This window comes from Plectropomus leopardus, chromosome 1 (genome assembly GCF_008729295.1).
Source record: "Plectropomus leopardus isolate mb chromosome 1, YSFRI_Pleo_2.0, whole genome shotgun sequence".
Taxonomy (NCBI): domain Eukaryota; kingdom Metazoa; phylum Chordata; class Actinopteri; order Perciformes; family Serranidae; genus Plectropomus; species Plectropomus leopardus.
In genome coordinates this window covers 27,600,525-27,623,772 of record NC_056463.1, presented here as the reverse complement: position 1 = coordinate 27,623,772, position 23,248 = coordinate 27,600,525, and the positions used below count along the sequence as shown (strand labels likewise).

General features: G+C 38.9%; 1 protein-coding gene across 5 annotated transcripts in view; it reads right to left on the bottom strand.

The window, feature by feature from the left end:
- trpm7 (transient receptor potential cation channel, subfamily M, member 7) overlaps nt 1–23,248 on the bottom strand; it is a 62,697-nt gene that overhangs the window by 36,121 nt on the left and 3,328 nt on the right. For 4 of the 5 annotated variants that reach the window (XM_042512780.1, XM_042512971.1, XM_042512817.1 and 1 more), the window contains exons 1-7: nt 18,262–18,391; nt 17,147–17,226; nt 14,723–14,761; nt 13,594–13,801; nt 12,252–12,465; nt 10,247–10,371; nt 9,862–10,033 (exon numbers count right to left, since the gene is read on the bottom strand). In XM_042512780.1, coding sequence (XP_042368714.1) covers nt 9,862–10,033; nt 10,247–10,371; nt 12,252–12,465; nt 13,594–13,801; nt 14,723–14,761; nt 17,147–17,226; nt 18,262–18,312 — 889 coding nt within the window. In that variant the 5' untranslated portion in view covers nt 18,313–18,391. Of the gene's footprint in view, nt 1–9,861; nt 10,034–10,246; nt 10,372–12,251; nt 12,466–13,593; nt 13,802–14,722; nt 14,762–17,146; nt 17,227–18,261; nt 18,392–23,248 lie in introns of those variants that run through there. The other variant, XM_042512896.1, reaches the window with a different exon arrangement.

The following is a 23,248-nucleotide window of genomic DNA, read 5'->3' as shown; positions in this document are numbered from 1 at the left end:
TGTGTGTGTGTGTGTGTGTGTGTGTGTGTGACCTTGACCATTCTGACCTCAATTAGTCAACAACGTAGTTATCCTGAACTGGCAATCGTGGTCAACACTTGAGATAAAGAGTTTTAATAAACAGTTTGTTCCCTGTATCACCGTGAATCATTCAACACAGTGGCATTTTAACACCTCGAAGTACTTTAAGTGAGATTGGGATTAGATATGAAAACAGACCTTTGTTCAGGGTTCTGGAACACTGCACCTGTTGGCAAAACTTCACCAAATACAAATATTAAACCACTACAGGATGGTTTAATGTTTGTATTAGACTAATAATTCACACTGTCAAACCTTTGCAGCCACTGAAAAGCAAAGCACTGCCTCCAGTCCTTGTTTTTCCATTTGTTACCAAAAATAAAAATCTAGATGGAACATGAACCTTGTACCAGGAGTTCTTGCGCATGTTCAGCCGTCCCATCCACATGTCTGACAGCAGCAACTGGGTGCAGGTATGAGCCACAAAGGGCCGCAGGTGGGAGGAGACAGCCAGCTTCAAACAGGTGGAGTTGCTCCAGTTCTTTAGCTCGTAGGTGAGCAGCTTCATGGCCATAGTCTCATCCTGCCTGAACGACTCCTCCAGCAGGTCCACTGCTAATGTCCCAAACTCACTGAAAACAAACACACCCAAACACACCAGCACAGTTTTTTGAATTCATACCATTACTTTTATGAAAAAAATGTGAGAATTTCATATCTACCTGACATGATTTACAGCCAGAGGAAAACTTACTTTGAGTACTCCTTCAGCTCCTCTGAGGTGTCGTCCACCACGTCGCTCTTCTTGGCCTCGTAGCCCATCGATCGGCAAAGCTTACAGGCCACCAGTGCCTTCGCCATGTTCTCCTCTCCATGCTGCCAGAAGAAGAGCGACATTTTCTGCCTCTTCATCAGCACTGCCCACACCAAAAGCTCATTGAAAGGGTAGGGAAAGCGCCGCGTCTCTGGGTCATCTATGTCCACGATCTCTTCTTTGATTCTCTTTTTGTTCTGCTCAGTGGAAGACTCAAGCTACGAAGAGAGAGAAGGAGCAGTGAGAAAGGTAGAAGCAGAAACACTTGGATGACACTTAGATGCAGAGAAAGATCTTTCTCTCTAGACTTTTTTGTTTTAAGGCATGTGTGGGATGCTCTAGTCTGAAGAAGACTTGCTCTTTCTATTGAACACTTACCTTAGGTTTGTATGGCTGTGCAGTTTTGATGAAGTGGTTGTGCCTTGTCTTCTCCTTCTTGTCAGCCTGCATGCTAAAAGACTCGTGACTTTTCCTCAAATGAGAACCAGGACCTGCTGTGTGGCGACCTGACCTCTGCCCAGAACATAAAAAAACAATTTCAAATTAGTAAACTGCCACTGACTTTTACTACAGTTCACAATTCATTCAACAGGTTTGTGGTCTAACATCAGTAGTACAATGTATGAAATGTTACTGCAAATTTTTTAATACATCCACACAACCAATTACACCACTAGAAAGATGGTCTTTTTGTAAAACTGGGCTGTGTGTGTGCAGTGAAAACACGCAAATATTTTTGAATATTTTTCGTGATGTGACATGACCAGAGAAAACAGATAAAAAGGTCTTTGGCATTCACTTTTGCTCAATAGTTAGAAAACATACAGCTACCAGAAAGCACAGCGCTGCAGCAGAACAATAAACACTCCCCATGGTAGGTGATGTAATGCGATCTTGGCTCGTTGCAACAGTTCTAACTCACCCTATTGTTGCCATGGAGATTGTTGTAAATGATTCTGAAGCGTTTCCTGGTGTAGTTGCACCTGTAAGTCCCGCCCATCAGGTACTCAATAACCAGGCCCACATCAATCAACGTGATCTTATAATTTGGAGGCAGATGACTCTGCAAAAAGGTACAGAAACAAAGTGGTGAGTGAGAGTGACCAGACTCTAGTTAACATCAGACGATAAAAACTGGACGAACTTCACCTGTTTAACATCTCGAACCAGGTGGAGAAGACCTGGGTTGTTGGGAGGTTGTTTCTAAAATAGAAATATGAAAAAAGATTTACAACACTAAAAGAAAAAAAAGGAAATACTCTTTACAAACAGCCCTGGTATGTGTTTTATAATGTTACCGTGTTGTAGAGCTCCTCCAGCCGACTGATTGTCAGGAAACGGTGCATGCTGACACCGTTTTCGATGAGTAACTTGACAAAATCCACCCTGTCCATCACGAGTGCATCCAGCATTGCTTGCTCCAGAGAGCTCACCTACACACAGAAACAAAGATAAACATACTTTTATGAACCAAATGATTATTTATAAAACAAATACAGTGAGAAAGCAGACCAAAAATATGTCTGCATAAAAAAATAAAAAATACATTGAGAAAAAAAACAACACACACACACACACACACAGAGGAAACATAAATAAATATCATCTATCCTCTCTCAAAAGCCAGGATTCTCCCAAGTTTCAAAATAAACAAAAGCAGTGAGGGCAGCTTATGAAGACAACTGTAATATGGTTCATGTTACAGTCAAGACAAGCAGTTCGTGGCAGCCTGCCCAAGTCCAGTCGATTGTGGTTAGCAGAGATTCTGGGGTCACTTTGGGCGAGTCCAAAGGTTTGGAGCTAATGCTGAGCTAAGCAAACATCCCTGAAAGTTGTGGCTCACACACACAGATAAACAAACACACATACATACCAGGAGCTGCTGTCCATACACAAACACATGATTCTTGGCAATGTCTACGCGGTCCCAGGCCAGAGTCAGGACCAGCTGATCGAAGGCAGACTCGTTTGTGCCTGAAATACACAAGTACAGCCACGTGTAAACATATACAAAGATATTAATTGCCAGGCGAGTAAAGCCTTATTAACTGTGTATTTCCTGTTAGCCAGCTAGCAGGATTAGAGGGGGTTAGTAGAGCAGGGCCAGGGCAGTAATACAGTCAATTACACACTAATACAGCAACGCAGCAGATTAGACTACAAAGTGAATCCCTGTTCAGTGTACGGCTCTCTTCCACACTAATCTGCTTTATTGTCCTCTAGGAGCCATCTGAATCAAATGATCATAATCACTGGGCGCAGAACTGATTGTGCAGATGACAAATAAGAATCTCAGTGGCAATCTGATTGGAATAAATTCACTCGACTGAATTCAAAATAACCTGAGTTTTCAGGTGGTCTGTCTGCATTATCTTACACACGAGAAAAAGAGGATGTATTCAGCTTTAAAAGGAATACTTCAACCTCAAATGACCATTAGTACATATCCCAAGTTAGTGAATTCATGGGAAAATACTTTTTTCACGCATGCCTCCACGGCAAACAAAGAATCCAAAAACTCATAAAATTCTTGATTCATTTTCATTCATAGGGGCCTGTGTAAAATAACAGCAACCCTACATCCAAACATCAGTTTACAAACTCTCACACAACTCGGGCATTATAATCCAAGTCTCATTTATGAAGTTGTATGCTCATGCGCTCTCTTCAGAGCCAGATTTCATTGAAAAAAACAACAATTTTACCTCACTAAGCACATGAGCTGGTAGTCTGCTGCTGCCTAAGTCAGTTAGTTTGCTTCGGTTATTGTGTGACTTTGGCGTTTTTTAAGGGTTAGTTCAGATTTACCAAAGTCACACAATACCCCAAACTAATTGATTGAGGATTGAGGTAGTGGGTTGATCAAAAAACTTCTGTGTTCAGAGAGGTAAAATTACTGTTTTTTTTAATGGAGTCTGACTTAAAAGATAACATAGATAAGTTTTGAGTTCATTCAACTTGCTGTTTTTAAAGGCAGACCCCATGACTTCAATTTATCAAGACTTTTCACTGTTCTTGGATTATTTGTTCACCACACAAGAAAAACAAAGTGTTCTTCACAAATTAAAAGTTACAGAGGGGTGATTAATTGATATACAACTATTTATTTGGGGGGTGAAGTATTCCTTTAACAAACAGCGCTGACATTTCTGGTAACTTCTTAAAACTTCACATTTAATATATTCCACCTGCTAAGTGAATTGAATCACAGAAGCAGAGAGAAAGATCTTTAAGCAGCACTCAATATCATTAAGGAGGCCTGAGAGCTTTTGTACTCCAGGGTCCTTTTGAGGATGAGTTACTGTTTGACCAGGATGACTGCGCCTTAGGAGGATAAATATTTACTGAGCGGACATTTTCATTCACAGATCGTTTGTCTTTTGAGTGTCTAAACCTGTTCCACCAGACTATCGATCAGCTGGAGTCACTCACAAATTCCTTGCTTTTGTCTAAATAAGCTTGAATTATCAAAGCTGCTGCGCCCTTCTACATTCAGTAAGCACAAACACCCCTCTTTCAGGTGAATAATTTTTTAAATACTTGAGCGGAAGCATGCCAATGTTCATACAACAGTTAGTTTCAAAATATCATTAAGTGGGTATTTTTCTTCTTTTTATTTCAAGTGCATTATCATTTTTTAAAGACAAAGATCCTCTACAGCATTATGAAAGAAAAAGTGAGACTCACTCAGGTGAATGTCCAACTTTTTCTCTTTCTCTAACAGACTCCAAAAAGAGAGGAATTGGACTGAGACATTCAGCAAAGTGACTGACAGTGTTGGTATTAAGAGGCCCTGTGAATGTGGGCAACATGATCTCCTCAGGAACACAAAGAGAAGGGCACACGGGGGGGAACGCTGTTCTCAAAGCATATCGATATCAGAATGAAAACATTACAAAGTCTCGAAATCTTTATTTCCCAATGCCAACAGCCTCAGCGTATGAATAGTCTGAGTCAACTTTATGTGACTTTTGTGACTCAGTTCCTTTATTAAAGAAATTGTTTGGGGGAAAAAAGGTTCAGAGAGAAGTCATGCACTAACCTTGGAGTAAAGCCCTCAGAATGGCTACATCAATGTCCTGGGTTTCCTCTGAGCTGATGTGAAACACAGTGATCTGTTTTTCAAGAAACAAGATAGCACTTATCAACATGTTCCCACAGACGTTATCCAGATGTTTCAAGAGTATGTGATATGTGATATATGACTTTATAAAAACTAACAGTGGGGCCATCACAGTTGTCTCTGTGGCTTCAAATTGTTCATTTAGTCTAAAGCTTCTCTAGTTTCTTTCAATTCTCCAGAAGCTTTTGTGTTCTGTTACCAGAAATGTTATCAAAAAAACTCTCTTTGCAAGTTTATTTTACTGCTGCACTCATTATATTGGGAAGAGTTAAATAAAAGATGAACATGAATAATTACAAGTGTATGAAAGGGATTAAAATATGCAATTAAAAGTTTGTATGAATGTACCAATTCTTTGCTCTTCATGCACTCCATCAGAGTCTGAAAGAGATGGATGGCTTCGCTCTGACTGAAGTTGAACGTTTTCTTGATGGTTGCGATGATGTCAGTCTCCACTCCATCAGGAAGACGACTGTAAAGGAAATACATTATAAAACGGTTACACGACTCAAACCCCCACACAGCTGTTAAACGCTTAAAACACAGGTTTAATTCCAGCGCCAGGGTTTTTTCCTGCACGGAGAACTATGCGGAGGCTGCCTCCGTCAAATCTCCAGCTCTCGAAAAAATTCTCATGGGTGTCTTCATGAAAAATACTTTCTTTCTAACTAGCAGTGCACTTATTGGATCTGTCCTTTGTAACAGAAAGCTGATGTGGCGGTGCTATATCCTAATCAGCACAATGCACAGAGAAAGGCGCTGCCAAAACTGCCGAAGAGGGAGGAAAGAGCTGTCCATTTTTGTTTACAGCTTGACATCAACAAAGCAACAGGGTTGACACTAATAACGTCTTTTTCACTAAAGCAAACAAATCACTAAAAATATATATATATATAAATAAATAACTCATTTTCCCTGCTGTTTGATGTTTTAATATAATTTAAATCACCACATAGCATTTATAAACGCTGTTGCAATGTGTGCCTGAATGCAGGGACTAAAACATTTGTACCAGTGAAAAGAATGAATAGGAAATAAAGTAGCTCTTTTTATATCAACGTTTTTCACGTTTTATCGATAAAGTTCAAATAGACATTTGTAAAACATAATATCAGTTAATTACAACACATCTGAGAAACACATCTGCCACAAATACTGAAAAAAGCCAATTAATTAAATTAGAAATAAAAAATATTAAAAATAAAGGCTAGACCGCCTTATGAAAAGAGTGTGAGACAGGATTACTCAACAGGAGGACATCTAGCTTTGTGGAAATAGTATTTTGCCAAAAGAATTAAATTGTTTTACAAGATTCAGTAGATCAGTACTCAGTAGTCATGTTCTCTTTCTTAAAACATAGTTTAACCAGGTCATGTCATCTACTACTTCAGTACTCTTTAGGAACAAATATTACTGGGAGCACTACGGAAATTTCAGATAAAAATGTATTTTCCCTGGATTCACATTGAAGACACCACTGATTATCTATGTAACAATCGGGCCAGATCTAAAGGGATCCCGTACAAAAAGTTGTAATGTTTTTATCATAGAATTATTATAACTCTTCAAATTGTTGCTTCTACAAAGTGTTTGCTTAGGCCAGCTGAAGACACGGTAAACATGCAAGTGTGTGCACATGATGCAACCTCAGTCTCCACTTAGCCAGAAAAAACCCTGAGCACACAGAGAACACGTTTTGAGAACCTTTTCAACAGGATTCAAAGACAATTGTAAAAGACCGCACCTGGGCAGCGTGCAGTGCATGAACAGCCTTCAATCACTTGCATTCATTTATTTTGATTTTATGTCTTGGAAAGAAGCACGTACAAATTGGATTTCATTGCTGAATAATCTCCTCCTGCAGTATACATTATAAATCGTCAGCAGCATTGTGGAGTCTCACGATCACTCAAAGTGTATTAAAGTGTTTTCTTTGTTCTATTATGCAATTTTCCGTATACTACTTTTATTTACCACATCTACATTCCATCAGCCTTTTCCTATTAAGACAACTTTAGAGGAATGGACAAAACCTTCATCATGTCTGCTCTGGATCTGTGCACGTCTCCTGTGACAGGCTGTAAAAATTCCCAACCTTTTTGTATGAACATGGCCAGGAGTGGACAAATACTTTATGCATGTCAACCAACAAAAAGACACTTTTTCCATAAAAGCAACTCTGAGATTAAAAGTTAAACTTGATTAATTGATTGATATCAACAAATCCTCAACTACACAACTAGTTTGAGTTCATGGACACACTTAGGTTTAAGACATGCATGGTGGTCATCTATGATTGTCTCACAACCTTTCTCAGAAGTGCGTGCAAATTTCTTTGCTAATTCACGCCTGTAAGCAGATTTTAATGGCACTCTGTCCCAGGTTCAACTATTTTTAACTCTTTTATTACAGACTGGGCTGTGGCTGACTTGTTCAAAATGCTTCTGGGACAGAAATAGATAAGTGTCACCAACAATGCTGCCATCAAAGGAACTGCAAAAAAAAGGAACATCACCGTCTACAACACAGTAAATGATTCATCACTAATCCTCAAACTTTTACAACTATTTTTAAACATAAATCTTAATATTTAATGAAGCACTTGCTGAAACCTTGATTTTCATTCATTCTCTGTGGGGGCATCAGTAAAACAGTTTACAGACAGAGTTAGCTGTGGCACGGCAACCGCAGCCGTCTTTCCCCCGCCCACCCGTGTCTGTCCTTTGGTTGTGTGTGTGGGGGTGTGTCCTACCCTCCCTCCTCGGTCTGCTTGTGGATGTAGGCAAGAATGTCAGCAGCACGGCCAGTCCCCTCACACACCACCACAGGGACAGGAGGGCTCTCCTGAAGGTACTCCAGCACAGTGAGGATCACATTGGGACCCCCCTCAAAGATCAGAGCCACAAGGAACACCCTGACCAATTCCTACGACAAAGAAGATAAAGACCGAGCTTAAAGTCTTGGTTTGGGTTACATTTTTCCCTTCAGGAGAGCAAAACCAAAGAGCTCAAAATATTACTCCAGTTTTCAGATCACTTCATAAGTTCACAGGTTCTCACAGAATCAATGACAACATTTTATTTCTTTCCCATAAATCCCCGAACAGTTTGGTTCAAGATAATTATCAGATTTCCTGACGCAGTCTGAGCCTTGCAGACCTTTCAGGTTGACTGGTTTTGGATTAATGGTTGTTTCCAGAGTCAAAACTAAACATGGTGAAGCTGTCTTCAGCTTCTTTGTAGTTCAAATGTGGAAGAAATTACCAGAAGAACTGAGACTGACACAAAGCCGACTCATTTTAAATTCAAGCAAAAGAGCGACCTGTTTACCAATGTTTTTAAAATTATTAATTAAATTAAATTTTCTTTTAAATCAAATTAATCTTTACTTTGTTTTACTGTTTTACTCTGTGCTTTTGCCTATTTTATTGGTTTTTATTGTTTTTATCCTTTGCTTCTTGTGCTTTTACCTTTGTAACATGCAAAGCACTCTGCTGTATAAATAAATTTGCCTGCCTTCAGCTCCAATCTCATTCACCACCTAACACAGCTCCACCCAAGTGACAGTTTGTGAGAGGCAGTGAAGATAATAACCAGCTCACTGTTATCACTTTGTTTTCATCAGGCAAAACTGACTTTTAAATGATTACACCTTGCAGTGTAGACCCATCTGAAGGGTATGTACTGTACTGTCTAACATAGTTAATATAATGCTAAATAATCAGTCCATGTGTTGGTTGTTCCCTCCAATCTGTCTCAAGTTTGAACTAGTTATAATTCCTGTACATAATTCAGCCCAACTGAACATAATACTTCACTGATGACAGTGTTATACAAATTATTATTTTGGATTTATCATAACTTGATTAAAAAAAATGTGATGTATGGCTTTCAGAAATGTTAGATTGTTAAGTCTTAAACAACTAAACAGCTTATCTGATGCTTCATATTGCTAATCAGTTATTTCCAGGAAATGTCATTTCACTGCAGTGTTAACCAGCTTAATGCATAAAACAGGCAGATAATTTGTTTTTTTTTTTCTTTTTCTGGAAGATAATCATGTTCGTCTCTTTCAACAAGCCCTAATTTGTCCAGTAACACTTAACAGCCAGCAGAAAATGTCACAAATAAAAAAAATCACTAAAAACTATTCTGCTTTGGTTTAATGATTATGAGATGCTTTTTGGAGTCATTTGATGTTAATTTTATGCTCCTTCAGTGAAATCTCACTTCTGAAAAAGGCATAAAAAGGTTGCTTGTGAGCTGTGTGTTTATGTAGATGCACATTCTCACCAGCTCACTGACTGTCTTGATGAGGAAAAAGATAAGCTGGAGAGAAGCAGGCATTTTAATTCAAGGGAACTATAGACGCACACTAGAATTTGCATTTTTAGTGATAAATAATAATGAATATAATAATAATAATAATAATAATAATAATAATAATAATAATAATAATAATAATAATAATAATAATAATTTCCTCGTCTGTTGTCAATGATGCAGATGATGTGTAGTCAAAATGAAAGGAGTGCAAGAGTTCAATGCCAGTTTGTGGTAGCCACTTCTGAGCATTGGGGAAATTTTCAGGAATTTTTTTTTTTATGTTTATCGATCATCATGAGCAAGTAAAAGAGAAAGCACAAAAGTAGATTGTTTTTTCCTTGTAAGAAGGAGGGCACTTTATTAGCTCAGATTTGAGGCGCTGGAGGATTTGTGGAGGTGAATCTTTCTGATGCACAACTACATTTTTGGCTCTCCAGATACGCAAACAGTATCACTGGATTATCTCAGAAGCAGAGCCCCAGACAACTTTTACAGATCTAAAGTGATCCTGAACAATCTCTTCTTTGTCAAAGTTTAAGTAATGGAAACTGTGGGACTGAAGTTTTGGTTTTTCTTACGTGCGTGTATTCTTTGGAGGTTGATGTGCTTCTCCAGGTCCCGCCGCAGTTTAACCTCAGCACCGTATTTGCCCACTGTCCCATCATCCACCAGGAGGAAATGGGAATGCAGATTGTTGAGAACATTTAGTTTGCTGAGAGGATTCAGCAGCGTCTGATATGGAGCAATAATCTGCAGTGTGGAAATAAGAAGGCAGTGTTGGAAAAGGATAAGATAGTGAGGGAAAAAAGAATAAAGTATTCTGTGCTTTAGCAAAACAATCGCACTATGACTCAATCATGCGGTCATCAACATTAAACAGACATCGAGGTTATCAGGTATCTCAGCACTCAAAGTATCAAGTGATGATCTTGAACAAATGAGATAGTAAGAGTCGCATCTTACGTCTCTGCCGATGAGATCGTTCCTGTTCTCAATGACTCCCCAGGGTGCAATCCCAATAGTGCAAATTTTCTTTGATGATCTTGAACAGTGCTCTTTAAGAGCATCTCCCACATGCTTTGCCACACCTTTAGGAAGAACATATCAAACAATCATAAACTTTTATTTTGTCACTACAAGAGTGTAGGGTTTTTATTGAAAACATTGTTGTTGATTTTTTTTAAATTATTGGACAAGGAGCAAAAGGGAGGTTGGTAATCACATAAGCAGGGGGGGTGGGGAGGGGGGTTGAGGGGGGTGGGGGGGGGGGGGGGGGGGATAGCGTGTTATAGAGCCAGCATGTTTTTTTTAAGTGAGAAAGTAAGGGTTTAATTTGACCGAACCAGCGTTGGTGATTGCTGAACAGTGGAAAGATGAACCAAGACAGTTTTTGTGGGTTATATTTTGTCTTTTTTTAATGTTTTGGAATTAAGTGTGTTGTATGATGATATATTTAAATGGCGTCTGGTTGCTTTGGGGGCTTTCAAGTAGAAGTGGGGCTAAGTCACACATGTGCAAGTAACAAGCAGTGTCTCAAGTCTTAACGTTTTAAGTCTCAAGTAACTGTGGTAAGAATCAGCAAGTCAAGTCGAGTCTCTGCTGTAAGTCAAGCGAGAAATGTCAAATAATTGCTCTGGGTTAAGAAACTCACAAGACAAGTCATACGAAATTATGATGATTAAATAAGCTAACAAGTTCTTAAAAAGACAAAGTGAGTTGGACGTTGTAGTGCTCGTGTCACGATGTTGAATTTGACTGTTCTCTTTTTACTACCATCATTGACAACATAATCCTTGAATCCAAAATCTACTATTTTTTCGACTAGCCCCCTCCACGATAGCTGCCTCGTGCATTGGCCTGTGTCTCGTTGGTTGCCAGGTTTGCATGCACTGCAGTAGTAGTCGCCCAATCATGTTTCAAAAACAAAATGTAACCTTGCAATGTCTAGCAAAATGCAAATATAAAAAAAAAGTCATTTCAATTAATCTGTCTGAAGTCTAAATCATAAATACCATGCCAAAGTCAAGCTGAGTCTTTCTCAGTGTTATTCCAGCAAGTCTCAAGTCCTAAAATTTGTGATGTTAGCCTGACTGAAGGCAAGTCATTTGACTTGAGTCCCTCACCTCTGTTTTAACAAAAAAGGCCAATTTCTGTAGGGATCCTTTCCATAATGTTGTCAGACAGTTAGAATAACAACCTCAGCGTTTTAGTGGCCCTTTCTCTTTGGCCATACCTCACTTAAAATTCCCCTTAACATGCATATATTTCCATATAAACCAGTATAAGTGACCAGTAAAAGTGCACTAGTTAGTGTCGATGCCATTATCCATGCATGTGAAAAGATAATAGCAAAAACATCCAAGCTTCTGTGACCAAAATGCCGCATGAAGGGCAAGTCCACAACAAGGACATTAGTCTTTGGGTTGTTTGTGAACCACAATCCTCAGCTAATGGATCTCATGGATTCAGCAGTAATTTGTGATGCAGGAGACCATCCCAACTGGTCAGGGTGCCAGAAGCATTAAAAGTAATCACTGGTCTGGGTAATTGACCCTGTGAGTAATGATTTAAACACTATGATCAGACCACACCATCTTAACATCGCGCTGTGGCTGCAGACACACCTCGGCCACGACACACAGCCAAATGACACGCTTAGAGCCCAGTATTACAACTTCTGCTACATCAGCGCATCACACACTGATGGTGGCTGTGTGTTTGTGCAGGTCTGAGTACAATATATGTGTTCATTTAGAGAATATGTAAAGAAGCCAAGGCGGAAAGTAAGAGTTATTCAGCTGCTATATCTATTCAATGACAATGATACCAATTCTTAATTACATTCAGAAGGCAGTTTAGCATTCTCTGTTTGCTGCATTATTTTCCCAAGACCCTAATATGTATCCCTTTCTTGTTTGTTTGTTTGTTTTTTGTCAGTCACAACTAAAATATTTCTCTGACAACAAACCTGTGTTGACCCCTCCGGTGAGGATCCAGGCCCCGGTGGTGACCGCAGCCTTGATGAGGCCCTTGCCCACCACTTGCTTGATGCGTGGGTGCAGCTCAAAGTTCTGAACTCCTCCATGGACAGAGATGAGGATCTTAGGAAGCTCCATATGCCACTCCTTCAGCATCAGCCGCAGGATGCTCTCTGGCCGTGAGTCGTGGGACAAACGCACATACTGCCCACGTTTTGCACAGACACAGGAAAAGCACATTCACATGAGCACATAAAACAGCTTAACATCACATCTAAGAAGATGGATCCAGCAAATGTTTGGCTGAAAAAATACTACAATGGGAGAAATTCTAAACTTTTCCATGACTTTTGAAGGAGCCATAATAAAATTTACCTGACCAATTACAACTATACGTTTCTGGACAGAAATATAATTTATGTATATAGTAAACAAAACATCCATTTGGACACATATTTGAGCTACATCGGCTAAAAAGCTGTTGTTGTTGTTGAATTTGTTGTCATGTTCAATTACATTAAAGGTTATCTACTGAAGATTAATGTAATAATTCCATTTAACAAAATAAAATCCATGATTTTTCCACAATTTAAAGGATTTTATTTATACTACGACATCTGCAGCTTGGAAAATTAGATTTAGAAATCCATTTACTTTTCCAGGTTTCTCGTGAGAACCCTGTTATTAATTGATTGGTCAATTCATCATCAGATCACTAGATTATAACCACTCCAGAAGCCCCCCATCCCCATCAGCACTGGGTCGAGTGCAATAATTGTGCTGCTTTTTATGATGTATTCTGCTCTTAACTTGATCTTGTGTTTTGTTTTGTTTTGTTTTGTTTTATAATCTCTGATTTTATTTTTTTTATTACCTGTTATGTGTTTTTTGAGCTGCTGGATACATGAATTTCCCTGCGAGGATCAATTAAGTATCTATCTATCTATCTATCTATCTATCTATCTATCTATCTATCTATAATTAATAATAACCAGTAATAAAGAGTTCGGATAGATTCTATCATGATCCTTTCATTTTCCTTTTTCCATTTTTTTGTTAGTTGGTTAGCCATGGCATACCAACTTATTTTTATTTATGATTTTTGAAGTAATTTGAGAAATCCTGCCAATTATAAACAGGCATAAATGTATATAAATAAATGTTGACAATGGGACTGCACTGCATACATCTACATTGAAGAAAACACCTTAAAATGCTGTGTAAGACCATGTTTCTACAATCCATAATCACAGTTGTTGCTAGACAAAAGACTCATATGCTGTCTTTTGACGTGAACAGCATACCCTCCAGCAGAGAAGAATTTGCCCTCACCTTGGCTCTGTACGAGTGAGACCCTCCCTGGAAATTGATGACACCATAGGCGTCAGTGGGGCTCGCCTCTGTGTGTTTTTCCACCGACCACTCCTCCAGCTCTGGCATGGACAGGTTGGGGTTTTCACCCAACTTCACGTCCGAGTACTTCGTGGCCAAGCTGGCTGTAAAGCCAACATGCTGCCGCACCAGCCGCCCACAGCAGCATCTTGAAGGTGAACAAAATCACTTTTAATTGATAAAATAATACCCATGTTTAATTCTACGCTTAGTAGCTGTAATGTTGAAGAACACAGAACATAAAATAGAATACTTACAATAACACAGTTAAATTATGATGCATTTATAATAGCTGTAGTATAGGGAATATTGAGGGGAAATTGATCAAAAATAACTTTTTGTCTGGGACATGCAGCTCTAGCTTGTCTATTACTACACTGTCACGTATGTAGCCATCAAGTACAGATCATAATTTACCATTTTACATGGTTCTCCACTGAAAACATCAAAAAGTCAATTGGAGATGACATTTTCAGCCAACTCATCAACCTAACTTTAGTTTAATCAGCTAGTAATTGTTCTTATTTCAGCTGACAAAATCGACAGTCACTTGCTTGAAATGAGAACATGGTTCTTGTCAACCTCTCTGTGAAATTCTTTCAAGAATTGGTAAGAATTTGAAAAAGTTTTTTTTCCCCCCATCACCACAAACTACAGATGTGACATGCGCTTGGGGGCTCAACATTAACATCCAAAACATCCAAATCCTGATTTTCCTCCTCATAATATATTCCAACACTACAATATACAGAACAAAATAAAACTTTCATCCAAACAAACAACCATGGTGACAAGGTTTGACAGACTTAGAAGAATTCTTCCTTTAATGTGCCTAACCAATGTATCATTATTAACATTGTTTTACACCTCCTTTACGCCTTAGGTGAGAATGAGTATCCTGACACATAAAGCCTGCAGGTTAATGGTTTCCTGAGCTACTCTTCAGTGGAATTACACTGTAAAAGAATTTGCCTGCAGGCCTTTTCTGCTGTAAAGTAACTGTATTCTCTTAGGATAATCCTGTCAGGTAACAAAGACCGAGGGGAACAAAGACCAAACAAATACTTACCGTACTAGCTGTTGGCAAATCTGGCATCCTGGAAGGCATCTGGAAGGAATTTCACAGCAATATAATTACTGATTTCAATTGAAATAAATACGAACTACTAACAGTATATTTACAAAGACACTAAAAATGGTGGGATCTCTCCTAGTGAGAATGAAGCTCTTGGTAGTCAAAGTGTGAGGACATTAAGGAAGGTTATCTGTCTGCTGGGCAGGCAGCCCAGTTCCATTGGCCTTTACCCAAGAGAGCATTGTGAAACCTGCCAAGGGGACTCTCACTTTGATCACACTCACATGCAGGCCTTTGGCCCAACATTAAGTGGGCCTATGTCCCCTAACACCACTGAAACATCTTCGAGCAGCAGCAGCACGTACTTAGCAAATTATTGATGCAAAAGAAAACACAAAGAAAAGAGTAACCCAGTATCATTGCGAGTTCACGAGACGAAAAGATGGAATACAACCTCTTGAAAGTATAACTAAAAACAGAAATGGCTTACACACAAAGGAGGTGGTTAAATAGTAAATACACATGACAGTGGGAAAAAGCAGAATTCTACATTTTGTTTCATTGTCTGTTTCTATGACTTTTAAAACAGCTGCTGTAACTTTAATTGAGCTATTCCGTGTGTGCCTCTCATGCACATGGTACATTGTGAATGGATGGGCTGCATGCCAGACCAATAAGAGGCCTTCCAAACAATTTTAACACTGCCTTGTAAGATTCCAGTAAGTCTGCAGGAAAATCCCACTTCACATTACACACACAATAAATCATCAGGGTTTTTTTTTTTTACATAACAGTACACAGGAAAATAAGTTATTAAAATGACATCCAGATTTCATTAGATCTAATAAGTCATCAAAATGATGAAATTCAAACTTCCAAAATAGCAGACTGATAGTAAATTAGTAAATAAAGAATCCATCCCTTTACAATCAGGCATTGTCAACTCTTTTTGCATTACACCATGGGACCAGGGATGCCCTCTGTTCCCTTATTTATTTGCAATAGCTGTGTTACAACATGCCACCAGTATAAGGCAGAACACTGAGATAATCTCCATCATTACTGCAGGACGACCCCAACAAATCTGGGCTATATGCCAACAATATACTTACATATTTAGCTAAACCAAAGACAATTAATTCCACTTTTATTAAACATGCTGGAAACCTTTAACATACACAGGCTACCAACAAAAAACAAAATTGTTTGATACTATATAACTCAAAACAGCCTAGAATAGGTTTTTCACTCAATTGAAACAGAGAGGTCAGGTCACCATACAGGTTTTTGACAACAATTTCGGGTCATTTACTCAAAGTCGGCAGAGGTATGAAATATTCTCCTCTGACTTCTTCATTTACTTACAAGTCAAGGCGTTCACTAGGAGGTACATCCATGAATTTGAAAAGACCTTTATTCAGTCATTGAAGGAACCAGCCCATGAAAACCAGAGAACCAACCTCCTTTCATTGTATTACAATGGCAAAAAAGGTTATATGAGCACAAATAATATCATAAAGGTATGGGAGAGAGAATTCTCTAACAAAATAACAGGAAGTTTGGGAGGAGTTTCTTGGCAATATTAATAAATGCTCTATAAATGTTAGACACATATTAAACCAGTTGAAGGTTATCCATAGACCTCATTGTACAAAATACAGATTACACAAGATACCTTGAGGTATGTCGTACCTGTAATAAATGAAAAGCATATCAGGGCACTTTGTTCCACTCTCTATAATCATGCCCAGAAATTCAGCCATTTTAGAGGAATATATCTGAATTTTTGTCCGAAGCTCAAGCTGCCAAAATGAAGCTGGATTCATTGATAGGAATGACAGATGCCACATTACATAAAGCAAATAAATGCCAGTTATAGACAGTTTTATTGTGTATGTTTTAGCGAGAAAGGCTAGAATGAATAAGTGGAAAAGGGAGTGACCACCTTTGAAGCGTGAAATGTATTACACTTAAAGGAGTTGAAATATTACCAGTTGTTTTGCGAGTTGTCCTTTTAACTGTTCTGAGACTAACACTATGATTGATATAATTAACAAACTTCAGGACACTCAAAAAACTGAATCTGTGTTAAAATATTGTCATTCTTTGTCTTAAACTTATACTTAAACTTTTTCATGATAGTGTCATGAATGTATGGCCCTGTTATGAATACCCAAATAAACAAAAAAAAATCCTTCCCTAAGAAGCTGATGCACAGGTTCATCACTGGTCTTCCCCCCTCACTTAACACTGTAATAATAGTGACAGACATAAACATCAAAATTATGTGGAAACAGACTCATTTACTCCTTGGAGAGTAGTGGTTAGGGTTTGGGCCTTCTTTAACACACACCATGCAATTACACCGTTTCCATGGCAATCACCACAAGGCACACTACAGTACGTCTCAGCACATACCTGTGGGGGTCCTTTGACACTGGAAGTATGTAGACACATTCCCGCTTGGTGAAAGTGCTTTCTATCCAGGGTTTCTGGGACTGTAAACAAAAGAGAAACAGATGCATGTTGCAAGCAGCGGACAGCAGTTGATGTTCCTGGTTTGTGTTTATGGCTTTATTATGTTTGCATTTAAAGAATTCAAGCTGCTAAGAAAACTGTCCCCTGTGGATGTGGAAAACAATGCTTCTCTGTGTAGCAATTTATTGAGTGCTTGTACAAACAATGTTGACATTATATCCACTGTAGTTTCTCAAAGACAAGGAAAAAAGAACACGGGGATGAATCAAAAGTGGTAAGCTGTCTGTTTTACTTTAGTTAGAGAAATTTTCTCAGAAAATAACAGAACATCCTAAAAGGGGGCTTATAACCCTTTAATCCAGGATTTACTCTATGAAAATAAAAGAGATTAGATGTTTTAATAAATAAAAAAATACAAATTTACTATACAAAATTAGGACAACTTGAGTTCAGGAGGCACACCAGCCACAAGTGCCTACCAAACTGCAATAAAACTATCTCATTCTGTATCACTATTCCTTTAAAACAAGGATTTATATCGCAGGAATTTTCAATTAAATGCCACATGCCTTATTGTTCCCCCAGTACAGCTCAGAGCGATTAGCACCATTAATCCTTCCCAGCACAAAGAGGGAAACCTGCAAGCACCGTCACCTGCTTTACACCAAAGCGTTTCAACTATTTCTGAAACTCAAACAATAGTATTTCAACAACCTGGGATGGAAATGTTGCTAACCAGGCAGTTACCAGCAAGTCATTTTCTGCTGGAGCAAATGATCCTCAGCAGTAAATGTTTCTATTTAGTTGCACATATACTGTGTAGAAACAGAAGTGACTTAACATAAAGTAGTTGTGCCCCTCCGCCAAAGCTCTATGTCTAAACTTCAGTCAATGAATCTATCTTTCCCAAAAGCTGCTTATCTCTGGTGCAAGAGTCCCATCCATAGTGCCTCAGGTTCTATGCTGCCGACAACAAATGGCGGTTTTACAGAAACATCTAAACAAACCGGTCAGCCAGCCGCTTGACCAGTGACACTGAGCCACTGAGTGTGTACCTGGATGTACTCCTCTTCATCTCTGTGTTTAAGGGCTTTGTACAGGAACATGCCAAGGCTCCTTCATGCATCTCCTGGACAAACCACAGTCACCACAGCCTCCCCTGAGCTCTGGATCATCAGCGACAAAATCACTTTACTTCTCTCCGTCTTCGTCTCTCAAGAGAAATTTCCATACAGGTCTCAAAGTCTACAGCGATGCTGTTACCATACAGATCCGGCCCGAGTTAAAAGCTGAGTGATCACTGAGAGGTTGCAGCTTTCAAACTCCATCCACGGTTAATCTGTAAGAAGCCACTCAGGGGGCAGATGAATGTGTCTGAGACCAACTAGATATTATACTTAGGCTGGGGAGAAAGACGAGGGAGGCGGGGGTGTGGGAGAGGATTAGTGGATGGGCAGAGGCCTCAATGATATATACCTTAGTTGCCTACTGAGGACACACCACCAACTGTGATTCATGCACACAAAACCTCTCCAAACAACACAGGCCCTGCCCTAACACTTTAAGCGGCCTCCTTTATTTTGAACTCATTTTCAAGAGAGCAGCACTAAAACAAACGTAATCCAGATCAAATCGAGAGCAGCAAACTAATGTTAATCCTGTGTACTTTTTGTATTTAACTAAAGTAAAACTGACCCAAAACATGGCTTCACATACCTACGTATGGCAGTGGTTTTGATGTTCATATTGACTCTCCTGTATGGGAAATTTGTACACTGGGTGTGTCCACACAAAATAACCCTGATAGATTACACTTGTTTCTTCTCAGAGTTCTAGTGGAAACAGTGTATAAATTGAGGGAATAATGACATCAAACACACGTGGCAAATGTCAACAAAGGTTGCTTTTAAGAAATACCTCACCCATTAAAGTGGTCATTTGTATATCAATTACTCACACCATGTTATATTGAATTTGTGAAGAAAACTATTTAAGTTTTTCTTGTTGGCCTACATGTCAACTCGTGCATTGTAATCCATCGTATGCATGCGCTTTATTTCCCAGTCACATGCATTTTTCCTAAAACTTTACTAAGTAAAACTCTTGGTAACAAGTAGTGCACCTTGGCAAGTGCATGCATTTGCACACTGCTCTAGGGTTGCAAGGTATGAGATTTTCACAAAACAATAACAGAAAATATCACATTTATGTAGGTATATGGTACTACACACTGCTGGTATTATTATCTGTTACAATGACCCTTAAAGGAATGAAAACAGATGGGTTTTTTGGGTTTACCAAACCCTATACATTTTAAATAGTAAGGTTTTAGCTACGGCTGGGTGATATGCCCTAAAAGTAAAATCTCAGATTTTTCACACCAAACTCAATTTATTATTTTAATTTTTTTTCTACTACAAATACATTAAACAAGTTTTGCTTTGATTCTAGCAATCAAAATTAACAAAGGCAAACTGAAAAGTGTAGAGGGCTTCAAGTCAGTATTGCATATTGCACAGTTTTGAATATTATACAGTTTTGTAGCTGAAACCACTTGACAATGACCAATTCTGAAATCATACAACCGTCGTTCAACATTAGTTCCATGTTAACAAATAATGTTATTCGCTGTGTTCAAATTATTAGACCAAAAACTGTTTTGTGAAATTCTTGCTAGCAGTTGACGTCTGAAATGTTACATTTATTGCGATATGGCTAATGATCTTAAACTATTCCTTTAAGGTTCTGTATTCGAAATTGGATTGAATTGCATTGTGTCTGCACCTCTTGTACATGATCATTTCCTGTCAACCCCAAAAGTGGTACATTACATTGATTTCTATACTGTCATTACAGTCAACAATAAAGTATGAAGATTTTTAGTGTTAACTTTACTGGTATAAAGCATGTTATTAGGATCCAGCCCGTGTCAAAGCAGGACAACGATGCTTCATCCAGTAATGTTAAGTGGTAGGTTTGATTGTGGAGTGCCAATTAGCGTGTGCTAATAGCAATACTTGTTGCTTGATTCTTACCTTAATTACCCTTAGCTACCAATCTTATGAGCTGCAAATGTGTTCATTAATTTTACTCTGTAGCCTGTTTAACATTTGTGAGTTATGTTGTTGTTGTGATGTCAGTATCACGCACTGCCTTGTAGAGCTCTGAGCTCTTGTAGGCCCAAAAAATCAGGCCCGACTCTGCATGAACCTGCAGTTTCTGTCCAAGCCTGACCCGTGCCCAACTCACAGCAGCAGTTTTGGGGCTGAGTCCAATTAAGAACCTGAATTTGTACTGTAAAAATAGGCTTATAGTATATTACATTTAATATATTTTAAAATAAATATTTTCTTAATATTAAAACATGCAATACAATCTAAGGGTGGAGTGTTTCCTCGCACCACTTCTCCTTCTCCTCTTCCTTCTGTTAGTCTGTCATCTTGTGTGTGACAGGTTCTGAAAAGCAGGCAGCACCCTTTGGTGCATCTAGTATGCACGGCGATGGCAATGCAGTGCGTAGATCACCATTCTCCACTGCGTGTTATGCACATCTCTTCTACTGCTGGGGAGGGAGAAGCAAAAACTGACAACCAAATCGCCTTGCAGCCCCTCTTTCTCTCTCTCCCTCTCCTTTTCCATCCCTCTCTCGCCTGCGCTCTCGCTCTCTCTCGCTCTCTCCTCTACATGTTTGTCACTTTCCCTCTCTCTCCACCCTCTTTCTCTCTCTTTCCCTCGTGATTCAGTCCATTAAAACTCCTGCCAAAGTGCCATTTAAGAATGAGACAATTCACAACAGTTTATTTTCAAAAAAATTAAACAAATAAACGTTAATTTGACAAGAACCTGACCCCATTCAAGTCTGCGGGAAGCCCAGGTCGCGTCAGGCCTAATCGGGTCCGAGCAGAGAATCAAAGCTCTACTGCCTTGTACATACTGCCGGTCACTGACTCCTCAGCGCCTCCAATGACCTAATCAGTGTCTGTGCTGTGGAAGAATGCTTTTAACAACAACGCTGGAGACATCTTGATCTAACAACGTGTTAATGAGACAGATGAAGCAGGACTGTACTCCACTAACCTGTAACCATGGTACCTGAGAATGTCAGGCAACAAAAGACTCGAACACATCAGAGCCACTGCCAAAATCACACACACACACACTCTCACTCTCCCACTTCCTCGCTCCCTCCCTCTTCCTCTCAGAGCTCCAGCTTTTATGATTACTTTGTTCCTGTAGGAAATATAACCCAGCACCTTTCCATCCCTCTGGGTTCAACAATGTAGGCTGCTGACTTTTGTTTATGGACAACCGTGTGTGTGTGTGTGTGTGTGTGTGTGTGTGTATGTGGTCATATTCATCTGCAAAAAAACAGACATGGAAGTGAATATTTTTGTATGGGAGACACATATCTGATCACATACTGTCGCTTTCTCCGTCTATCTTCCAAAACTCACACAAATGTGCGTGCACACACACGCACACACACACATTCACAGCAACCTTGCCAACTAAGCTCTTCCTTCCCCCTCCTTCTTCTTTTTCCCAACAATGTAACAAGGCTGGCTGGTCGACCCATCATTCCTCTGGCCCTGCATGACGTAATACGGGCTGAGATAACATCTGGCTTGGCAATTCTATTACCCATTTAGAAAGTGGAGGATATGGGGTCAGCACTTTGGTGTCAGCACTAGCCAAAGAGAAGAGAGTTTCTCAGAGAAATAAGGTTTGGGTTTGAAGCAATAAGGTTTGGAGTTAGTATTTAAAAATTAAATAATGTTAAGCAACAAAATTGTCCAACTGCCTCACATTTCTGATAAATATTTGATTATTATTATAGATTTTTCTGACAACAATCACATCTGAGGCACTGGTATATGGCTATAAGCATGGACGCAGAACAAGGGCATCCTCCACGGTACAGTGAGCCGAGGCTCCTGTCATAAAGTTTTTCCCCACCATAACCTTGATTCCTCACTGCTGTTTCTCTTTGCATTAAGTCACATCACAGGAGAGCGGCAGTTGTACCACAGGACCCACAGATATAGACACAGCTGGCATCATACATTTTGGAAGTGCAATCAGTTGAGATTTTGGCCAAAATGATAATCACAACTATTTTTTAACAATACTGAAATCACAATTGTTTATTATGATCTTTCAATGATTTTATGGACAAAATAATTGCACTTTGACATTTAAATAAACAAAATCCAAAATATTCAAACAATGGAAGATGATCCTAGAAAGGGACTAGCTCTTCGGTCTGTTCTCCGGACATTTGATTTTCGTTTTTTTTCCGTCTGTTTTATGTTGTATATTACTCTTCTACTCTACAGCAGGATCAAAAAAAACCTTTAAATTGGATCCATTAAAATACAATATATATCATATTATGAGACAGTTTGACACAGAAAAGCATTATCAACTTGTAATCTTTGCCAAATCTTAGGTGTTTAGGAAATAGGATTTTGTTAAGATCCCCATTAGTTTATGCAGAAAATCAGCTACTCTTCCTGGGGTCCACTCAAAACATAAACTAGAATTACCGCCTCACAGTTGACTTCCTTTGAGAACCATTCAAGGTGCAGTTACAGTTTACATCCATGTCTACAAGGATGTAACCCCCCCCCCCACACACACACACAGAAGAGCTACGATACAATCAGTGCAGTTTCAAGGTGGACACCCAAGACTTGTCTCAACAATTCAGTACCTGACCAAATAAGTAATGTACAGAAAAGTGTTTTTGTCAAATATTATGATGTCACAGTGAAGATGAATTTTGATTGTTTGGATATAAAATGTCTTCACTTGATCATTTTATTAGACATGTGCAAATTTCTATCATAATTAGTGTAAGAATTCTTGAATTGATATGACGACCAAGTTTCTGATCAGTTCACTCTTTCATCCAAGTGGACATTTGTGACAATTTTTTGTAAATTCCCTCAGGGTGTTCTTGAGATATCACACATTTAAATAAGAAAGTATAACTTACAATATTTTTCTCTAAAGCATATCACTCTGCATATTTGTATCCAT